At 36.3% G+C, this 23,998-nt stretch overlaps 1 protein-coding gene across 8 annotated transcripts in view; it reads right to left on the bottom strand.

Annotated features, from left to right (window-relative positions):
• Nucleotides 1-23,998, bottom strand: part of PCSK5 (proprotein convertase subtilisin/kexin type 5) — a 449,309-nt gene that overhangs the window by 279,654 nt on the left and 145,657 nt on the right. For 7 of the 8 annotated variants that reach the window (XR_003790774.1, XM_029202704.1, XM_029202698.1 and 4 more), the window contains exons 6-7: nucleotides 11,362-11,450; nucleotides 7,928-8,100 (exon numbers count right to left, since the gene is read on the bottom strand). Coding sequence is in view for 7 of the 8 variants with exons in the window: in XM_029202704.1 (XP_029058537.1) it covers nucleotides 7,928-8,100; nucleotides 11,362-11,450 (262 nt within the window). In the remaining variant the exon portion in view is untranslated. The remainder of the gene's footprint in view (nucleotides 1-7,927; nucleotides 8,101-11,361; nucleotides 11,451-23,998) is intronic. The other variant, XM_029202703.1, reaches the window with a different exon arrangement.

Genomic DNA, 23,998 nt, shown 5'->3' with positions numbered 1-23,998 from the left:
TCCCTCCATCCCTCCCCTTTTTAGCATTTTATTAATTAGTGTTTTACAGAAAAGCTTTAGAAAACCTTGGGTATTTTCTCCCATTTATTTTGGCCATTCCTTATAATAATAATAATATTCTCAATAATAATAATAATAATTATAAGTAATATAATTATAAAAATAATATAATTATATATATATATAATATAATTTAAAAATAAAATAAAATAATAATTATAAAAATAATAATTAATAATAATAATAATCTCAAGATTATATACTTACCTTCCCTAAGGACCATTCAGCAATATGAAATTGATTAAACCCAGAGATTTGGAACAATAAAAACTTTTTATAATATTTACATGATTAATCGGTATTTCACTTTTATTACTCTTGCCCTTTTAGTGATGATAATGATTAAGATTCATAACATAATGAGAGATTCTTATGTTCCAGGAACTCTGCTGAGTATTTAACAGGCATTAATCATATAATCCTCATAATAGTCCTATAAACTAATTACTAGCATTTAGCTCCACTGTACAGAGGAACAAACTGATCCTCAGAGAGGTTGATTAACTCGAAAAAGGCAAGGTATTAGAACCCACTGAAGAGTCTGAATGCAGAGTCTGGGTACACTAATCACCAGACTCTTCAATGTATGTTAATAACTCATTTCTTAAGTGTGACCCTTAAGAAAATTAACTCAGTATACGCAGCAAATTGGCATGGAAGTCATTCATACATTCATTCACTAAATACCTACAGAGTACAAGACACTGTTTTGGGTACTTGGGATACAGTAGAGAACAAAACAGTCAAACTCAGGGCCTTCATGGAGGAGACAATCAATTAACAAGGTAAGTAAATCTAATACATAGAAGAAGGGATAAAAATTGCCAAAAAGGGGTTCTGAAGGGTTGGAGTGCATGTATGCTATATTGTGGATAGAAAGAACCAGGCAGGAGTCCCTGTCAGGACAAATTAGATAAGAACTCAGAGAAGAGTACTGGGTTTCACGGTGACCTTGATAAGAACAGCTTCGGTGGAATGATGGGGCAGAGTCCTGATGCCGTGGCTTCCCAGATGATAGGACAAATGAGGTTGTAGAGGGCAAGTATGGACCACAGTTTCAAGGAATTTTGTTTCAAAGTGAAAAAAAAAAATGAGGCAGTAATTGGAAGGAGATAGGAGCCCAGAGATGGATTCTCCTCTCTCTCTTTTGAGATAGGAGAAATAACAGTGTGTACGTTTGTGGATGGCAATAATACAGTTGAGAGGGAAATTTTAAAGATGAAAGAGAAGCTAACTGATTGAGCCATGTCACTGATGAGGTGAGAAGGAATGGGGTCAAGTGAAGAATAGGAGGCAGTGGACTTAGGTAGAAGAGCAATTAATTCACCATGGTAACAGGAGAAAAGCTAGAGTATGTGGTCACAGATGGAGAGAGGAAGACAGATGTGCCAAACAGAACAGAAATGACAACTTGAAAAAAAATCTATTAGATTTCGTTGAGGCCCACATTCTGACTTCTTTAGCTATGCTGAATATCTGTTTTCTACAAAATTTTAATTTTATAGCTCTGTAGCCGCAAACATAGTGCTATCTTTGAGAGAAAGAGCAAGTTGTCAATTGTGACATGGTTTGTTTAACATAGTTTCTCTAATGCAGTTTTGGCACATTAATTCTAAAGGGGCTATAAATGGACTCAATTTTGATTTTGTTATAAAGTCTTTGAAAACAGTGTTCCATTTTACTAGGCCAAATACTTATCTTACAGTAAACAAATAGGGAGCACTTTGAAATTCAATATTTGCTACATTTTTTGATTAGCAAGCAGAAGGCATGGATGCAATCAATACTTGGACTCCCTGAGCAAAATTTATTTATTTCCTTTGTGAAAGCTTTCTTGATCCTTAAGCTTCTCTCTCTTGCCACCCATCTCTCCAGATGTCTTGACATTGCTGTCACCCAAGTCCAACTCATTATCAACTCTTTCCTGGACCATTTCAATCTTCCTCTCTTGCCTTCCCATCCCTCGCCCCACACACAGTCCCTTCTCTACACAGCAGTGATCTTTTAAAACTGTGTATTCCATCAGGCCACTACCTCTGCTGAAAACCTCCACTGGCTTTCTGTAGCAGATTAAAAGGCAGACCCCCTTCATGGTTTAGGACGCCCTGCTGAGCTAGCCCCCTGCCTACTTCTGTGGCCGTCTACTACTGCCCACTTTCTGTTCTTGTTGCTCCCAACACCCAAGTTAGCATTCTGTTCTGGAGATACACCCTAATCGTTCTCCACTCAGGGGGCTTTTTAGCTCTTGCTGTTTCTTCTGCACAGAGCATTCCTTCCACATTTCTTCACCTAACTGGCTTCTTATCACTTATGTCTCCATTCACATATCACCTCCTCAAAAATGATTCCCTGTCCTCCCTAACTAAATCAGTTCTGTTTCCCCCCAGTCATCAGTTTAAATTGCATTCATAATACTTCTCCTTAGCTCAAATAGTCTTGATAGTTTCTATGTTTGTTTCGTCTTGTTGCTAGAATGGGGAAACTTTTATGTATTATGTATAAAACTTAGACGTCTTCTTCCGTCTTTTATCTACAGTGTGGAAGTTGGCTAAACTTAATAAAAAGAAGAAATTCCAATTCCTGTAGTTTCTAGATGATGCAGTTAAAACTGCAACAGTCTAAAGTCACGGTGACTTTAGACTGCCACATAGATTTTCAGCTAGTTTCTTGAAGGAATTATTTTTAGTCACTTATTCCCTCATTCCTTAAATCACTCAGCTAATAAACCACTTATTTATTTCATTATTGTGTTCTATAATCTAACTTTGTATAAAGTAATTACCCAATTATTTTCCATATATTTGACAGTATATATTATACAAAGAACACAAATTAAAATAATCTCAAAGAATATAAAATTTACCAACTCATTGATGCCGGATAGTGGAAGAATGAAAGATTTCTTTTTCCTGGAAAAGACTATCTAATATACTGCTTCAAAAATCACAAACATGGATAACTGAAATGAATTTGTATACCAAGAGGTTATCTTGATGAAACTGAAGATGAGCTTTTATAAGGCAAGTAAAATCGAAGGTGAGTATAGACATAGGAAGAACAAAATAAATGACATTATAGAACTCAGAAAGTCTATGCTGACTTTCATCAGATTATTTTTAATCTACCACTACAAGTAACTAAATGGAATCATCTAGAACTCCACAGTGTGGAATGCTATAGGAGAGAAGAATGGGGGAGCTGAGAATAAATACAAAGTTTTCTGGAAGAACATGATCTCTTTTCCAAAGAAAGAAAAACATATATATGGTATTTCTTGAGCACCTATTATGTTCCAGGTACTGTGTCAATTGCTTTATATGCATTATCATCTCACTTAGCACTCGTAACATCTTTGTAAGTAAATACTATTATTGCCCTACTATAGATGAGGAAATGGAAGCAGAGAGGTAATTTGATCTAAATCAGGTCAGAGAGCAGTAAATGACAAATCCTAGACTCAGCTCTAGACTAAGTCGCAAGCCCATGTATATTAAACACATAAAAACCCTCTCATGCTGATCTTAACACATTTAAATGAGTCACCGCTGCTTTTCCATAATTAGATGTGCAATGCTAGAAGTCAGAATGATTTGTTCTTTTTAAGAGTTACTTCTTTTGTTACTGCCTTAACTCTAAAAGTAAATGGTCTGTTTTAAAACTAAAGTCCTTGTTTTCCCAAATTAAAACCTTGAGAGATCCTCAATGGAAAGTTGAATAAATTATGGGATATCCATACTCCAAAAATTTTGAAAGAGTAAAATGAATGAGTCCTATCCTATGGATTGCCCCAGAAGGATACGCATGATACACTGTTAGGTGAAAACAGCAACATGCAAAGACATAGGATCCCCATTTGGTATACGAACGTGCACAGGAGTATGGGAAGATGTAGTCCATACTCCTAGCAATGGTTATCTAGTTGGACAGGAAAATCTATTTTAATTTCATCATTATAGTAATGATCTACTGTAACAGGCATGGATTACTTTTATAATTAATGATGAGTATAGAATAAGTTTTTTTAAATTATTTATTTCTGAATATAATCTTTCTATATATCTGAATAACTTTTTCAGATCATCTTGTTTCTAATATTAGCTCTTTTTTCCTTCCACCAACGTACCACATTTGTATTTGTTTTATATATTAGACTTCCAGTTAAGATTTCCATTGAATGAAAGATTCACTAGCAATAATAAATCTGAAAATCATTGGTCCATATCACCTGATTTAATGATAGCTACTGAATATAGGACATTCTCTCTCTATATATACTCATGAGGCTATGTGTACTACTAACATAAATAGATTCATTTTAATGAGAAATTTCAGATTGCTCTTTATTATGTTAAGAGTCATACACATACAGTTGAAAATTAAATATGAACTAAGCATGAGTGACTTAACTTGAATAACCATTGTACTGATGACACAGAGAGAAAGAATAGTGATGTGCAGCCCAAGGTTTTGGTAATGAAATCACCAGATTACTGGTGATTAAAGGAAAATTCTACCCAACAACTTAGTTTCAAAGCATTCTAATGTAGCTGAAAATTGACAGAGCTAGAAAAGTCTGAAGCAAACCTAACTATAGTTAGAAAGTGAATACAGAACAAGTGCAGAAGTTTTCCCTCCAGTCTCTTTCAGAATAACCAGGAGACGGCTTAGCTCAGACTTCTGATTAAAACCCTAACCCCAATCCCACAAAGGTGGAAGAATCATAATTATTTGTACTCCAGCTGCAATGTTACGTTAATCAACTGCATGCATTCCACTGTTTCAAATCTGGGCTGAATTTATAACAACCCTATGGTCAGCATAATTTGCAGTAAATTAGATTAAATTCAACAAACATTCACTGAGTTCTCACTAGAATTCAATGTACTTTATGGGTTTTGCAAAGCCCATAAAGGTGCATAGAGTACAAGCTCTGCTCTTCAAGAACTTACGAGTTAGTGAAGAAGATACATGCAAAACTAACTCTGACAGAGAGCACGATATGATAAAGACTATACATACCAGGAAGAATACAAAGTATAGGGAAAATAAGGTAGGGATCACATACACTAAATTCTAGCTTAGGCAGTGAGAAGGTTTCTGGGAAGAGGTAGCAGTTTAACTGAAGTTTGATGGTCAAATAGGATTTGTCTGTACAGTAGTAGGTCATGGGAGAGAGTCAAAGACCACATACTGTAGAGAAAGCAGTATGTGCCAACGGGTAGTAAGAGTGGAGTATGCTTCACAGACACAGAAAACAAACCTATGGCTACCAAAGGGGAAAGGGAGGAGGTAGGGATAAACTAGGAGTAGAGGATTAACAGTTACAAACTACTATACAGAAAACAGATAAGCAACAGGATTTACTGCATAGCACAGGGGGCTATATTCAATATCTTGTAATAACCTATGATAGAAAATCTGAAAAATATATACCTAGCTGGATCACTTTACTGTACACCTGAAACTAACACAATATTGTAAGTCAACTATACTTCAATTAAAAAAAAAAAAAAAGAGTGGAGTACGCTTACATTCCTAAAAAGAAAAAAGAGATGAGGAAACAAAAAGAGGTCAGGCCCAGATCAACAATGGCCAAACATGAACATGATTAAAATGTACGTTTTAGACTCACAGATATAGAGAACAAACTAGTGGTTACCAGTCAGGAGAGGGAAGGGGGAGGGGCAATATAGGGGTAGGGATTAAGAGGGACAAACTTAGTTATAAAATAAGCTACAAGGATATATTGTACAACACAGGGAATATAGCCAATATTTTGTAATAACTATAAATGATTATAAACTTTAAAAATTGTGAATCACTATATTCTACACCTGTAATTTATATAATATTATATATTAACTATACTTCAATAAAAACTTTTTTAAAATAAATTTTAAAAATGTATGCTTTAAACCACCCAATGGTGCATTCACAAGTGAGAAAGAGAAAGGAGTTGCTTCTGGTGGAGTATTACAACTGTATAGCCCTTATTTTTAAATTTAATTTAAATAAGACAGGATTTCTCAAGATCTGTAATTTGAAACAGATATTTTATTACATTAGATTATACAGTCAATTTGGGGGAGAGGAGTGGTCAGTGAGTTTTTTTAGTGAAATCAAGGAAAATGATGATGAATTAAGCTGCCTGGTTAGGGAATGTGGGAACAGAAAAATAATATTGTCCTGGGACAGAGGTGAAGCTAGCGAAGGGACTACACAAGGGAGATGCCCAGAAGGGCATTGTTGGATGACCTATCAACACCAATTGGAGGGTTTCAATATCTCCAATTCTCAGTCTCACAGTTTCAAGAATTTATATCTCCAAATCCAAAATTAACATATTGATGAATATTAATGATGTTAATATTCATATTAATAAATATTTCTTTTCAACAAATCTAAGCATCCAAGTATACCTCTGTTCTCATCAGAGGAAACTCTCTAGCCCTTAGCTTATTTGCAGGACAGATACAACACACAATCCTGTCTACTGACTCAGCCTAGAGCTCCATGCATTCCTCTAGACGGGAGGATTGGAAACTCACTATTTCAGAGGTGGCTTCATATGAAAATCATCACCAATCAACACAGTTTGAGCTGAGGTGCTTTTAAAACATACAAATATACAAATAGTTCATGCAGCTCTATGTCAAAAAAACAAACAACCCAATCAATAAATGGACAGAAGATCTAAATAGACATTTTTTTTTTTTTTTTTTTTTTGCGGTACGCAGGCCTCTCGCCACCGTGGCCTCTCCCGCTGTGGAGCACAGGCTCCGGATGCACAGGCTCAGCAGCCATGGCCCACGGGCCCAGCCGCTCCGCGGCATGCGGGATCCTCCCAGACCGGGACACGAACCTGTGTCCGCCGCACCGGCAGGCGGACCCCCAACCACTGCGCCACCAGGGGAGGCCCTAAATAGACATTTTTCCAAAGAAGACGTACAGATCGCCAAAAAAGCACATGAAAAAATGCTAAACATCACTAATTATCAGAGAAATGCAAATCAAAACTACAACAAAGTATCACCTCACACCAGTCAGAATGGCCACTATTAAAAAGTCTACAAATAATAAATGCTGGAGAGGGTGTGGAGAAAAGGGAACCCTTCTACACTGTTGGTGGGAATGTAAGTTGGTGCAGCCACTATGGAAAACAATATGGAGGTTCCTCAGAAAACTAAAAATAGTTAACATATGATCCAGCAATCCCACTCCTGGGCATATATCCAGAGAAAAACATAATCCGAAAGGATACATGCACCCCAATGTTCATTGCAGCACTATTCACAATAGCCAAGACGTGGAAGCAACCTAAATGTCCACCAACAAAGGAACGGATAAAGAAGATGTGGTATATACATATATACAGTGGAATATTACTCAGCCATCAAAAAGAATGAAATGCCATTTTCAGCAACATGGATAGACCTAGAGATTATCATAGTAAGTGAAGTAAGTCAGACAGAGAAAGACAAATATCATATGATATCACTCATATGTAGAATCTAATTTTTTAAAAAATGAAACAAATGAACTTATTTACAAAACAGAAACAGACTTACAGATACTGAAAACAAACTTCTGGTTACCAAAGGGGAAATGTGGGTGGGAGGGATAAATCAGGAGCTTGGGATAAACATACTCACTACTATATACAGGATAGATAACCAACAAGGACCTACTGTATAGCACAGGGAACTCTACTCAATATTCTGGGATAACCTATATGAGAAAAGAATCTAAAAAAGAATGAATATATGTGTATGTATAACTTAATCACTTTGCTGTACACCTGAAACTAACACAACATTGTGAATCAACTATACTCCAGTAAAATTAAAAAAAAAAAACAAACACCTACCATTCTAACACCATTTTCAAAGGCTTGCCGGGTGAGTGGAGCTGGTCCATCCACAGTCTTGCCATCATCATCTGGGCCCCAGCTCGCACTGTAAATGTGCACATGCTGAGGATTGAAGCTAACTGATTTTGCTTCAACCATATCCGTGACATCTCCATCCAGCATTCGAACTCCTGTAAGACAGAAAGGGGAAGTAACTCTATCAGAAGCTTCACCCAAACAGACCAAGATATATTTCAATTGTAGCATTTTATTTTCTAAGGAAAGAATAACCTTTAAATCAACACTGAGTCAGCATATGTTCCTCAGGAAAGGATAGTGCAAGACTCTTCTGAAGCTTTCTTGCGGGGAAAGGAAGTTACATTCCATGTAGAAGAGCAAAACTTCTTTAAAAACGTTTTTAGCCATTGTTCTCTTTTTCTAAGTTTCCACATTCTTTCCCTTCTCTTTATCTGTCTTAAGGGATATGTTTGCTTCTTGACAAAGGGAGCCTCAAGCAATCCATCTTCCCTAAACTTCTCTTCATTAGGTACCTTGTGCTCATAATTGGTATAAAACATTCTAACCTCAGCAGTCTTAGAAATTTGGAAAGCCGCCAAGTTAGAGTGGTCCAATTTCCTCCATATTTAATATTATTTCCTAATCTGAAATACTGATGTGAACTGAATGTATTACTTCTTTGCCAAGTTATTATAAGTCAAATGAGAATGCCCTCTGTGTATGTTACACATCAAATAATTCTCAAAGGGTTTTGGCAATGTTTAGTCATTAATCTTCATGTAAGTATTCCCACCAGACAGATAGGAATTTATTATTAACCTTAATTTGCAAAAATAGACACTAAGATACTAAAAAAAATTGTCAAATAAAAAGCTTTCTTTTTATTTTACAGACACGCAATAACAACAAAACACCTAATAAGTAAACATATCTTTCCTTAAGCTGAAGCTAAATACCATCACTGAGACATTGTATTATTTTAAAATTATGTCCTTATAGACCAAATTTACTCCTTAGGAAAACGTTATCTAGTAGGATTTCAACTTTCTTTGGTTACCAATAAATGAGGATTAAATAATAAAACCCTAAATCAGGCAGCTTTAGAGGTTATGTGGTTTGAGGTGGGAATTCTGGTGGAATATAAAAATATTCTTGAAGGAACCATATCTTCTTTGTACTTTTAAAAAAATGTTTAACTTTTAACGATAAAATAACAAACACAGAAAAACAGAAAAAATGACAATGAACCCGGATACAGCCAGGACTCAACAACTGTTAACATTTTGCCACATTTTCTTCATCTAAAAATATAAATATTAGGCTAAACCATTTTAAATTACATGACAGATATGACACTCTATCCTTTAATATTTTTTTCCAACAAAAGGGGGAAACAAACACCCACTCTACCTTAAATTTCCCCAAAGCATCCCTAAAGATGTTGCATTTGGCTGCTGTATCTCTTGACTATCTTTTCTTCTAGACTTGTGTATTTTTAAAGGAGATGTATAGAAACAGGTGATGTGGAGAACAAAGGTTTTGAACAAGTCCATTTAAAAATTACGGAATGTAAAGCATACTTAGAAAGCTTTTCAGCAGTTTATTTTGTGGGAGGAAAATACCCAGCAGGACGCTCTGCACATACTGGGTCCTCAGCAGCCATTTGAATATTCAAAACTCATCTGCATGGTTTTTACCAAATAAAGATGAAACATTTCATATTCTTACTTCTATTTAAAAGCATAAAATGGAACTATTTTACCACTACAAGGAGGCCTGAAATAATCGAATCAGTATGTCTAAACACAGGAGTGTCTACACAGCACCTGAATTCAGTTTCTACACCATGAAATTTATGTGACGTCCATGAAAACATGCTTGATAAAATCATATCTAGAGCATAATATTAATTTTCTGACCAAAAATTGATACGAATTTTATTTTCTCAAGTTTAAAAATGAAAGGTTACTTTTTCTTCATTTAACTAACTGCAAGCCTTCATGCCTTGGGTCTAGGGGTTAAATTTATAATTTAGAATGCTTTTGCTTTTAGGATGAAAGAACATTTGTCAGGCACTGCCATTCATTCATTTTTTTAGAGGTCTTGTTTAGCTAGGTCAGCAGTTTATCTGTGAACTTCACAAGTTCATCCCTTCACTCCCTCAAGCTCAGAAGTGCTGGGTTAGTACTGAGTAGTAATGATAGGGACCTGGATGTGTGTCTGTGTATGTGAGTGCGTGTGTGCTGGACAGCAAGTAGGGTTGACTGGACAGCCACTGTAGTCATCCAACTATCCTGAGGAGAGCAGGGGCCTCCAGCACCCTCACTATTCTTCAGAGGATGTCTGTCTCCTTTCCATAACACCTCCATGAACCTTGCCCTTGATACAGAGCAGATGCTCTCAAGAGTACTGCTAATTACTGGTTAATAAGCTGCCATACTCTAGGAATCCTGGTGAAATGAAAGAAAGAAAGAGGTCAAATTTACTGATGGAATGACACAGAAGACAGTCTCAGAAAACCTTTTCTTAGCACCGACATTATATACCCCAATTATTTCATGTTATAAGACATCTACATTAACCTTAGAAAGGACTATCATTTCTATTTTTTAGATCCAACTCTGTTTACCATTTGGAAACAAAGAGTATATTGGAAACAAGGATGTCAGCCTGGTTCGAGGAGCTTCATCTTATGAAACCCTTCAGGAGATGCTTAGAGGAACACCTTCAAAGCCAGTAGGATCTATACCATCTCTTACAACGTTTTCTTCCCATTTGTGCGTGGCTGTGTCACCAGGCTATACTAAAAAAGATGATTACAAATGGGAAAGTAAGTTTGTTTTATTAATATCTGAATTTACACTGCTTTGGTTGGTCCTTGTAGTAAGTATATTTGAGCTCGTGTGTGTGTGTATATATATATATATATATATATATATATATAAAACCTGCAATTATTAATGGTAATAGTATTACTATACTCTGGGACTACAAAAGGAGATTTTACTATTTATCTTTTAATTACAATTAAAAGGAACTTTTTGTAAAGCCTATGGGGGAAAAAATATATTTTCTGCTTTGACAGGATTTCAAAATGCTTCTTTCCACAGAGATATTATGGCCTGGTGTTTATATCCTTAGTTCTTTCTGACCCAGGTACCAATTGTACAAGTTGGTATAGATGCTAATGACCCCATCTTCGTTATTGGACAACCTTTTCTCATTCCTATTTAAAGAAAGAAATGTCTGTGTTTGCAACGCTTTAGGGGGGCCACTTAATAACGCAGGTTAACACAGTCATTTTGCTGTCAGCAGTAGCTGAACTCCATTATGCAAACATATGCCTGCCTTTACTTCAGAAAAGGGTTCTGAAAACCAGTTAGGGTGAGAGCTCTTGGCTTGTTTCTACATCCACTCGTGTCTGTTTCCCATACCTCCGATCCTGGCGTTGAAAGCAATGCCAACTGTGCAGTGAGAGTTGTTTGCTGCGGCGGCCACTTCTCCAGCACAGCGGGTCCCGTGCCTGCAGGGAGAACACACACACTTTCTAAAGGAAGACACCTCATTCTCCCAAACTCAACACATCCTCGACGCCACTCAGACTTCAAAGTGGTGAAGAATGTAGCAAGCTGTAGGTGTTTCTGGAACTTCTTACCCAAGTAGCACTAAGTCTGTCCATGGCAAACTTTTACACTTACACTTAATTACATTCTGTTTTGGATTACATTCTTGTATGCTTATTTTTGATATCTTGCTTTCCCAACCAGAAAATCTCCTTGAAGGCTAAAATCAAGCTGTATGTTCCTTTGTATTCTCTGAACTTTCGATGTCCAATATGGTAAACACCAGCCACATATGGCTAATAGGTACTTGAAATATGGCTAGTGTGACCACATCTTAATTTTTAATTTTAATTAAATTGAAAAACTAGTACTCAGTTCACTTATTAGAAAATTTAAGAATGTGGGTATGAGAAACTACTTTTTAAACAGGAAATTAAAATATACATCAAGGATCTCATCTAATGAGATCTCATCTCATGAAGAAAATTCATCATCTAAGATGGGATTGCTGTAAATACACACTGGATTTCAAAGATCTTATGTGAAAAGACAACATAAAATAATGCATTAGTAGTTATTTTATATCAATTACATGTTGATATATTGTACTTAATAAAATATATTATCAAAACCTATTTTACCTGTTTGTGTTCACCTTTTTACTGCTTTTTTAAGATGTGGTGGCCAGAAAAGCACAAAATTTTTCTGAAAGATATTCCCTGTTACTTCTCACCACAATAACTTAGTTCTTTAATCAGAAAAATCATTTAGCTGAAAGGGCTTCTAAGATCTTATCCAAGGATGGCAAAGAAGCGTCAAGTGCAAAGGACAATCTGTTTAGAAATGGTGGCCTAATACGGTGTGTGCTGAGAACAATTCTAAGGCATGGCTAAGCCCAGAGAAAGAACGCGAGGACTGACGACTAATGCTTGCCCTGGATGCGGGAGGGGGACGTGACAACCACTGTGGTGTATTTCTATGCTAATGAAGTCAATGCTCACCTCCCTTCCCACATTTTTAGAGATGAGGGCACTTAAGGAGGCCCTGAGAAGTAAAGAGATCTGTCAAAAAATAGCCCAACAGTGACTAAAACTCAGGACCCCAAATTCTGTTCTGGTACTTTTTATTTTACAGCATATTCTACACACTCATCATGGGATATAACTACTGTCTATGCAACTATAAACAAGTAGCTGCTTACAACTGAGAGGTACACACCAGTTCACACACGAGATATCTCCTGCTTTTTCCACTTAGTAATACCATGCATCTCTTTTTATGTAAAGATTAATCTATATACATTTAAATGGTTACTATTATTCTATATAATCTTTTATATTTATATAGAAATGGCATATACCTATATACATATACCTATATATGTGTGTGTGTGTGTGTATATATATATATACACACACACACACACACACATCATAATCTTTATTTCTGGAAATTTACCCATTTTTTCACTAGTATTAATGAGGCCACAAAGAACAGTTTTGTATATACAAAATTTTATATACCTTGGGACAAATTTCTGGAAGTGGAATTACTGGATCAAAGAGTACAGAATATACTGTCACACTGTCAACAGAAGATAAAAGTAGTATAACCGAACCTCATAAAAACTGCAAGACTGATAAATAGTACTACAAAACACCAAATTTTAATTAGTGACAAAAAAAGACAGGCCATGAGCCAAGTTGAATGACAATATGAAGAACGGAGAAAATATCTGGACGAACCCCTGTGTACGTAAACCCCTATGTATGAGTTTTCAATCTTTTTCATCCCTACCAAGCAGACTTGAAAAATAGTATCTCATTGTTGCTTCCCTCTTTATCCCTTCTGATTACATTTGATGTTGTACATCTTTTCAAATATTTATTAGCTATTCCTATTTCTTGCCTTCTGAATAACCCCTTCATGCTTTTTGCCCATATCACTTATTGCCTTTTCATCATACCTGTTGCAAATATATTTCCAAATGCTTTATTTGGAACGTAACAATCTTATTTATGGCAGTTTTAGGCTGTCACACATAGTTATTTAATTTTGATGTACTCATAATTATCTTGCCCTCTCATATTTGGTTATACACTTTAATCATCAGAAAAAATGATCTCTTTTTAAAAAAAAATATTTTTGTAAGCCCCAAGCTAAACTACTAATTTTCCTCTGAGCATAGTAATTATTCACTATGAATCTTCATTAGCCTCTTACTGCATATTACTTCATGGTGTAGGTTATTTTTATTCAAATGTCAAATTCCCTTTATGAGTCTACTGTTTTTATACTTCATTGGCTCTATTATTAATTAATGCAAGTTCTACAGGATCATAAGGACCTAGGCTTTTAATGTGGCTCTGGTTTATTCTTTGGCCCATGGGTTATTTAGAAGTATGATTTAAAATTTTCAAACGTATGCAGGTGTTATGTTTTTTATATCGATCAATAACTTGATTACCTTATGATAAAAGAATATAATTTTTATGAAGCAATCATTTGAATTTTGTGAGCTCATAAAATGGCGAAGCATATGATCAACTTTTATAAATGTTCCGTGTGCTTGAAAGGATGTGTATTCTCCAATTGTTCCATGTAAGTCCATTATGTCAAGCTTGTTCATTATATTGTGGATTTGTTAATGTTCTTTGCAGTTCTATCAATTTTTATTGTGTTTAGAAAGGAATTATCAAGTCTTTCTAGTGAAACAAACTGTTTATGAATATGTAGTAACACTGTGGTTCTTGCAATAAAAATTAAAGATATCTGGTTAATATTTAAATTATAAACCACTTGATCCTTTTAGTTTCAAATATTCTGTGTCCATATTAGTATGCCTCATAAGTAGACTATAATTATGTTTTTTTGAAGCTAGGCTACCTTTGTCTTTGACTCAAGAGTCAGTCCATTTACAGTGTCTATGTATTCGTATATTCATATTCATTTCTGTATTTTTTACCCTGTACTAGTTTGAATGTTATATTCTATTATTTAATGGTTATCCTAGATATTTGATAATAGATAGCTAAGATCACAAACACTAAAGTTATTAATACTCTTTTCACCTTTTCCCAAACAATGCAGACTTTAGAATGTTTTAACTGATTATCCACCCCTTGACATGATCCCCCCATAATTATAGTTATACATTGGATTTTTTAACTCTAGAAATCACCCACTACTGTTCTACTTTAAACAATCAATGTTTGTTTAGATTTACATTCTTTGCTCTGTTTACTTTTGTAGCTCTTATTTCCTTCTGGGATCACTGATTTCTTTCTGAAGAACATTCTATAAATGTACCCATCGGAGAGGCTTTCGGTAGCCTCAGAAAATGACTTTATTTTACCGTTGTTCTTAAAAACTAATTTCACTGGATATAGAATCCTAGACTAACAGCACTTCAAAGATGCCGTTCCACCAATTTTTACCTTCCATTGTTTCTGGTGAGAAATCAGCCATCTGGCAATCTAGTTCTCTCTGGATGCTTTTCAGATGGTCGTCTTTTCTATTCTGCAGGTTCATGAAGATGTTATATGTATGTATTTTTAAACATTCTTTCTTGGAATTCCTAAACCTGTCGTTTAATATTTAAATCTTCAGAAGTCTTAGCTAGTACCTTTGTAAGCTAGTACCTTGATGCACTGCCTTTACATCATTCTATGGTTCCTCCTATCAGAATCCCCGTTAAGCATACATTAGACCTTTTCACACTGTCTTAATCTTCAATCTCACCTTCAGGCTTCCCCTATCCTTCTCGCTCTCTCGGCTGTGTTCTGTGTAACCTGCTCAGTCCTATACTTCACTTATCCTATCTTCGGCCATGACCAACCTGCTAGTTGGTCCATTCACTGCATTCTTCTTTTCAGTTATTTATACGTTTTACTTTTTAAAGCTCTTTTGTCAAGTCCACCCAGTTAATTTGGATAGTCAATTTTTCTTAAAAATGCTTTTCAATATTTATTTCTTGATGCATAGGAATTATATATAATAATTCTAAAGAGGTGAATCTAATTCTGCTATTCGTTTTTTCTATTGGCTTGTTTTCATGCTGATGTTTCCCCCATGTAGTTGCTGAAGTGTCAAATTAGGAGATCATGTTGTTTAGGCTTTTATCTTTTGAATTCCTTGAGGATGGTATGGAAAACTCATTGTTTTAAAGAAGATTTAAATTCACTTCTAACACATATTTTGGGCTACACCAACCAGGACCTGTTTCCACCAAATTAAAAATGGGGGCCATACAAGTAATATGGATTATAGGTGCAAATTCCACAAGAGAATTTAGTTATTCTCCAAGGTAGTTATTTATTTATCGTCCTGCCCTATCTATCACCCAGGGAGAGAAAGTCAAATACATCCTCTGTCTCTCTGTGTAGGTTTTCTTTTTCTATGGTTATTGCACTGAAGATAGTATCTCAGGGGATCCGTTTTATGCAGAAAGCTTCTCTCACCCTTTGGACCAAGGCCTTGTCTCCTGTCACCTCTGGACTTTTAAAACTCCATCTCCAGTCTGGCTGGGATTGGTTGCTCACCCTGGGAAACGCCTAGTGTCCACCTGTTGCCCACGTAGTTGATAAATTTGCACTTTCTCAGAGAAATACTCTGGTAACCCATTAGCTCAACCATGCGCTGAAAAGTTCTTTAATATTTTCCCATGAGTTTTAGATATACTGTGGTAGGAGAGATTTAATTGAATATCTGTTCTACCATATTACTAAAAAACAGAAGTAACATGGTTCTGTATTTCTAAAATGCAGTAAAGCCTTGCACATATTATGTGCATCATTAATGTACAGTGATCGTTTGTAAGTGAAGAACAGAGTGACTATTTTGTTTATAAAAACATTTCTTGTAAAGATTTCTGTACAGGGCTCTACGTCATAATATATGGGCTATTTTGGGGAGACAGGGAAGTTATACTGTGCTGTTGACACTTATATTTTAATATCATTTAAATCATATATTGCAGCATACTGTAACTGAGGGTCCAAACTGCCAACTACATTTAAACAGCCCACTCTTCAGATGACAATGACCATTGCTCCAAGAAAAGTACTAGTCATCTTTTTTATTTTTATATCCTAGTTGGCCTCTGTCTTGACATGGATTTTAAATAGATCATAGAACAATGGCTATCATCATGACTTATTCAAGTACATGAACGTGATTCAATTTCTTCCTTCTCCCAAAGAACAAAGGGTGGTTAGCAAAAAGTATACTCATGATGTCAATAAATATGAAAGTCACAAAACAGACAAAAGTCTGTTTTTCAGTTGTCTTTTTCTTCAGAGATGACAGATTATGAGCATGTAAAGTATTTTCAGCATAAGAAGAAAATTTTAGTAGATTTTAGTCCAGAAAACAATATACTCATTAGATTATGTTCTGACCCACACGCACCTAAATGCAAACTTTACTAGCCATGTCGCATGTAATGTCCCTTGGAAATGAGCCACCTGTTTAGCTTTCTTGCATACGTTCACAATATTACTGAGACACATATTTTCTGAGACTTCTAGAAGATAACCCAATTATGTAAATTATAAGGATATATAAACCAGTGACTTAAATTGGACATCATCTAAAATAAAGCACATGTAGACAAACTAGGACTTAAAAATGCATCACTTCTCTGAATCTCTTAAGGGCATTGCTGCCAGGGCCCCTAGTAAGTGTAAAACGTTGTATTATATCATTTTTACTTGAATAAACCATTTGACTTAAAGAGCATTTTGATTTAAACATCATGTCTGTCTTTGTCCGATGCCTTTTTCTTACTCAGAAAAAAAAATTTTTTTTTTGTCATCTGCTACATTACCCAACAAGAAACCACTGCAATTACAGGTCTCAACAAGTTTTACCTTGGCTATCTGATTGAAAAGATGGAAAATGAGATCAGAGAATGCCTGTTAACTCACTTCTATAATATTGTGAACACATACAAGTTAGGCGAAGTTCGTCTAGAGTATAAATTTGTGGGGTCTACTAAATCTTGCTAGGTAGTAAAATACCGCCTTTACTCCTTCGTTTGCTTTCTCCCAGTCCTCTAGTCACACTGCTTTGTGAACTTCTTTTTATTTCAGATGAGTTAATGGGGATGGAAATATTAACTCATTTGAGATTTACCATGGATCTGAAAACAAGGTGTGAATGAGCTCAGCAATGAACCAGAGACATCAGGACACATGCAAGAGGTCTCCAGTTAGTTATCACGACATTGCTTGAAAGTCAAACCTATACTTGTATGGAACCAAGCAATGGCAAGTTGGAGAAAGACTACTTTCTATTTCATTTCTTTCCTGGAACAAACATCTTCAGCTGTTTGTGGATTCTGGCTCCCCCTCTCACTGTTTCTATTCCCTCTTGACATCTGATGTGCCCATTCTCCTTGGCATGTTTTGATTCTGTTTGAACCTGAGTGAAAACCTTCCATCTGAGTCTACTTCAAAAGCCCCCTTAGAAGGGGAGAGGGGAGCAAGCCATAGGGATGTGTTTGAGGTGTTCTCCAATATATCACTCAGAGCGGCTGTTTCTGACTGCTTGTGTTGTTCTTGATAATATTACCACTTTATATCACACTCTCCACTTCTCAAAGTATTTTAACCTCACCTGATTCTCACTTCAACCCTGTGATGTAAGCAAAACAGACATTACTTCCCTTATTTTACAAAGTGAGAAAATTTAGTCAGTAAGACAGTGATTGGAAGGTATAAACTGTGACAGGGCAGAGACTAGATCTGGGTCTCCTGGGTCCCTTTCTAAAGCCTTTTCACTCTTCCAGCAAGACTCACAAGGACCCACATTCCTAAGTCTTTGAATGATTGCCAAGATTTCCTGACTTCTTCGCCTGCTACCCTACTTATTTTGTGAGGCAGAGGCAACTTTATTTCCTCATTACTACTGATGACAGCATATTTGACAATATCTTTTATAGAATCCCCACGATCATTTATTCAACTTGAGTTATAAGGAGGAAATGCTGGGAATCTTAAAAAACTTAAGAAGAATGGAAAATAGCTGAAAATGGATTTTTCACCCTGTCTTCAGCAAAAAGCTTAAGAAATGTATTTTTTAAAAACGGTAAATTTAAAATTTTAAGAAGAAAAAAAAATCACACAGTCTACTTTTTGGTGATTAGTTTTTGTGAGATAATTAAGACAATAGCTTCTGATGTGACTGCAATTACACATAGTCCCTGAGGCTTCAATGATATTAATTTTTTTTATTATACTAGCAAGAAACTCAAAATATACTAGGAAAACTCATTCAAAATAACTACTATGGACTGAATGTTTCTGTCTGCCCCACCCCTAATTAATTCACATGTTGCAACCCTAATCCCAATGTGATGATATTTGGAGATGAGGCCTTGGGGAGGTAATTAAGAGATGACAGTGGTACCATCATGATGGGATGAGTGCCCTTATTAGAAGAGATACAAGAGAGCTTGCTTCCCTTCTCTCTCTTTGCCATGTAAGAAGGCAGCCATCTACAAGCCGAAAACCAAATCTGCCAATACCTTGATATTAGGCTTCCCAGCCTCCAGAACTGTGAAAAATAAATATTTGTTGTTTAAGCCACCCAGTCTATAGTATTCTGTTAGAGTAATCTGAACTAAGACAATGACAAACAGATACATAAAATAAGATTATAGTCACAGACCTTTTGATAGCCTAATATTGAAAGAATTTTAAACATGAACTTAAACTGTGACAGTTTCTATGCTTAGCAATACACATTGTGAATCCTCTTTTTGGCCCTCAGGAGTAATATATACAATATTTAAAGAAATTAATAAAAGATAGCATTCATCAACTGCTCCAAAGTCTAACAGATACACAGCAGACAAGGAAAGAAAATGAAAAAATATATTATAGTATTAGAGTATTAGGTAGTAATAGAATACTACTAAGAATTAGCATCAGATAATATCATATGTAAATGACTAGTAAGTATTAAAAAAAAGCTGAAGAATATTTCTTTTGGAGGGTTAGAAGTATTGTTAGTTTGACACACACATACATATACCCACACACACGAGTGCATGTAAAAACTGGTGAACTCTGAATAAGGTGTGTAAATTGCATTAATGTCAATTTCCTAGTTTTGATATTTTACTATAATTACATATGTTGTTACCACTGGGAGAATTTAGGTGAAGGATATGGGGGACCTCTACTATTTCTGAAACTCTCTGTGAGTTTATGATTATTTTTTTTTAAGTTTAAAAATTATTGTAGGTTTGAAGAATTTGTATAGTTATTTATAATGTTGGTTGTAATTCAAAAAGAATATTTCAGTCAGAACACAAAATATTGACAATAAAATAAATCTCAAGTGGTCAAACTGCCTTAGAAGTGTTTTCTTACCTCTGCCGTTTTCCCTCTTCCTTAACCTCCCCAGCCTAGTAAAACGACTTATTCACCATTAAATGAATTCATTGTTAACTATGCTAGCCCACGTTTAAAGGAAAGAATAAATAGCTTGATTTATCAGAAAACCTAGTTCTATACCTCACTTCTATTGCTTTCCCAAATATAATGTTGCATGGAATGATGAAGTGCAGTAAAACCCACAGCAGGTTAACATATACACGCTACTATACATAAAAGAGATAACCAACAAAGACCTATTGTATAGCAAAGGGAACTATACTCAATATTTTGTAATAACCTATAAACGAAAAGAATCTGAAGAAGGGGTAAGGGAGACAATTTCTCAGGCCTCCACTGTGGTGGAAAATGAGATCAGGCTGTTCCAAAAGCTCTAACTACATGGAATAAAAACTAGTATGTAGGGCTTCCCTGGTGGCGCAGTGGTTGAGAGTCCGCCTGCCATTGCAGGGAACACGGGTTCATGCCCCGGTCAGGGGAGATCCCACATGCCGTGGAGTGGCTGGGCCCATGAGCCATGGCCGCTGAGACTGCGCGTCCGGAGCCTGTGCTCCGCAACGGGAGAGGCCACAACAGTGAGAGGCCCGCGTACAGCAATACAAAAACAAAAACAAAAAACCTAGTATGTATATATATATATATCTGAGTCACTTTGCTGTACACCCGAAACTAACATAACATTGTAAATCAACTATACTTCAATTAAAAAAAAAAGCTCACGGCAGGCATTTATGTACACGTGTTATGTATATAGTCCTGACCAAAACAGTAACCAGCTTTTTATCAGCCTACCTCTCTTCCTACCCTTGTCTTACGGATCAACAACAATGTCACGGCACTAGGGTATGAGAGATCCCTTTGATGAAATATATTAATCATGATGATGAAATGAGGCCCTTTTTCTTGGCTCCCTGGTTAATACTCTAAATTTACCCCACTATGCTTTTCGGTTCCTCTTTTTGCTTTAATGATTAGTTTTCTACGTGTTACTTGAGCTTATTTCTATGAATTCAGATCGCCCATGCCTGTCTATATCCCCTAGTGATTCCATGATGCTATTCCTTCCCCACTGGGTCTGTTAAGAGCCCCACCACCCTGCTCTTCCAACTCCCTAACCTCTTATCAGAGTGTTTTGTTCAGTCTTTGAAACTTAGACCTACTGGTTTTTACTCCATGTAGTCAGAGCTATGGGAACAGTTTGATCTCATATTCCACCCCCAAGGTAAGCCTGAGAAATTGTCTCCTTTATCTCTTGACTATGAATATTCAGAAATTAGTCATTCCTGCTGATTCTTTTTAGGTGTGTTTTTAATGAGCTGGGAGTCAAGTGTTTTCAAAGTTCATTAAATGTGGAGCCGGAGGATCCGGCTCTTCCCTGGAACTGGAGGGACAACACGATGCCCACCTTTTCCACTGGACATCTGTCTGCTTTGTTAGGATAATTACTACCTACAATTCCAGAACATAGAAATATAACACTTTCTGTACTGGCACAAAAACAGAAATATAGATCAATGGAACAGGATAGAAAGCCCAGAGATAAACCCACGCATGTATGGTCACCTTATCTTTGACAAAGGAGGCAAGAAGACACAATGGAGAAAAGATAGCCCCTTCAATAAGCGTTGCTGGGAAAAACTGGAGAGCTACATATAAAAGAATGAAATTAGAACACTTCCCAACACCATACACATAAATAAATTCTAAATGGATTCAAGACCTAAATGCAAGGCCAGACACTATAAAACTCTTACAGGAAAACATAGGCAGAACACTCTAGGACATAAATCACAGCAAGATCTTTTTTGACCCACCTCCTAGAATAATGGAAATAAAACCAAAAATAAACAAATGGGACCTAATGAAACTTAAAAGCTTTTGCACAGCAAAGGAAACCATAAACAGATGAAAAGACAAACCTCAGAATGGGAGAAAATATTTGCAAACAAAGCAACTGACAAAGGATTAATCTCCAAAATATACAAGCAGCTCATGCAGCTCAATATCAAAAAAACCCCAAACAACCCAATCCAAAAATGGGCAGAAGACCTAAATAGACATTTCTCCAAAGAAGATATACAGACTGCCAACAAACACATGAAAGAATGCTCAACATCATTAATCACTAGAGAAATGCAAATCAAAACTACAATGAGGTATCACCTCACACCAGTCAGAATGGCCATCATCAAAAAATCTACAAACAATATATGATGGAGAGGGTGTGGAGAAAAGGGAACCCTCTTGCACTGTTGGTGGGGATGTAAATTGATATAGCCACTATGGAGAACAGTATGAAGGTTCCTTAAAAAACTAAAACTAGAACTACCATACGACCCAGCAATCCCACTACTGGGCATATACCCTGAGAAAACCATAATTCAAAGAGTCATGTACCACAATGTTCACTGCAGCACTATTTACAATAGCCAGGACATGGAAGCAGCCTAAGTGTCCATCAACACATGAATGGATAAAGAAGATGTGGCACATATATACAATGGAATATTACTCAGCCATAAAAAGAAACAAAATCGAGTTATTTGTAGCGAGGTGGATGGACCTAGAGCCTGTCATACAGAGTGAAGTAAGTCAGAAAGAGAAAAACAAATACCGTATGCCAATGCACATATATGGAATCTAAACAAATGGTACTGATGAACCTAGTGGCAGGGCAGGAATAAAGATGCAGATGTAGAGAATGGACTTGAGGACACGGGGAGGGGGAAGGGTAAGCTGGGATTGAGAGAGTAGCACTGACATATATACACCACCAAATGTAAAATAGCTAGCTAGTGGGAAGCAGCCGCATAGCACAGGGAGATCAGCTCAGTGCTTTGTGACCACCTAGAGGGGTGGGATAGGGAGGGTGGGAGGGAGACGCAAGAGGGAGGGGATATGGGGATATACATACATATAGCTGATTCACTTTGTTGTACAGCAGAAACTAACACAACGTTGTAAAGCAATCATACTCCAATAAAGATATTGTTTTAAAAAAGAAATACAACCCTTTCTTTTTAAGCAAGCAATGAACTCTGTCAGGAATGCTGTTATTTTTTTGAAAATTATTAAAGTACTTACCAAGAAATATTTTAGTTATCAATATTAATCCCTTCCAGCCCTTCTTTCCTCCCTCCCTCCATCCGTCCCTCCTTACTTTCTCAAGTCCATCCTATGTCCTAGGCATCTTCTAAGCAAGGGGCATACAGAGTTGAATTATCCAAAGTTGTGGTGTTCACAGTCTTGGTGGGGAAGATTCTGAGTCAAGGATAACAAAAACTTTCTTCCTTACCTATAGAAAAACCACTTTGATTTTAACTTTCTAGCTCTGTTTCCCTTGGTATCTGAAAAAGGCGGAATGTCAGCTACCAAGCAACATTGCTTATGGTAAAAAAAAATGAAAGTTGGTTGGTGAGCGACCATGAACAGGGAGGTCTGTGGCCAGAACGATAAACACATGGTGAGGAGCCTTGGTTTTGGGCTTCTGAGAGTGGACCCTGGAAACTGAGTGTGCCCTTCCTTGTGAGGCCCTGGAAGCTCTATTCATAGGCATTTGCAAGAAATATTGTTCCTAGGTGCATGGGGTTTCTAGAGCAAAGGGACTCTCACACCTTTCTTTCTAGCACACCTGAGGTGTCACTTGGGTGTCACTTGGGTCATGGTGGGAGACAGGGGAAGAGTAGAAAATAGTCCTGGAACTGGTGAGCATTCTTCCTAAAGAAATACAGCTGCTATTGCCTTACTAGTACATTATATTTCTATCCATCTAATTACCACTTGTGGCCTAATGAGTTCTATGAGTTCAACTGACCAACTGAACCTAAGATCACTGACAGGGGTGCTGTAAGATTTATGCAAATAATTACCAAGTATTGAGGTACATACTAATCAAGGTTTATGTACAAAGTGTTACAGGAATTTCTGCTCCAAGAGTTCTGACTTGGGGTTGGTGTGTACGAAAATGCTTGGTATGCAGCCTAAACAACTTTCTCCTCCTTACATCTGAGCTGATTTTTCCTGTAATTTCTCATCCTCATAATTAAAAGAAAATTTCATAATTAGAACTCATGAAAGCATGAAATATGCGGTATATACTGAATGTG

Source organism: Monodon monoceros, unplaced genomic scaffold (genome assembly GCF_005190385.1).
Source record: "Monodon monoceros isolate NGI ecotype Baffin Bay Population unplaced genomic scaffold, NGI_Narwhal_1 Super_Scaffold_5, whole genome shotgun sequence".
NCBI classification, from domain to species: Eukaryota; Metazoa; Chordata; class Mammalia; order Artiodactyla; family Monodontidae; genus Monodon; species Monodon monoceros.
This window is presented reverse-complemented; position numbering and strand designations above follow the sequence as displayed.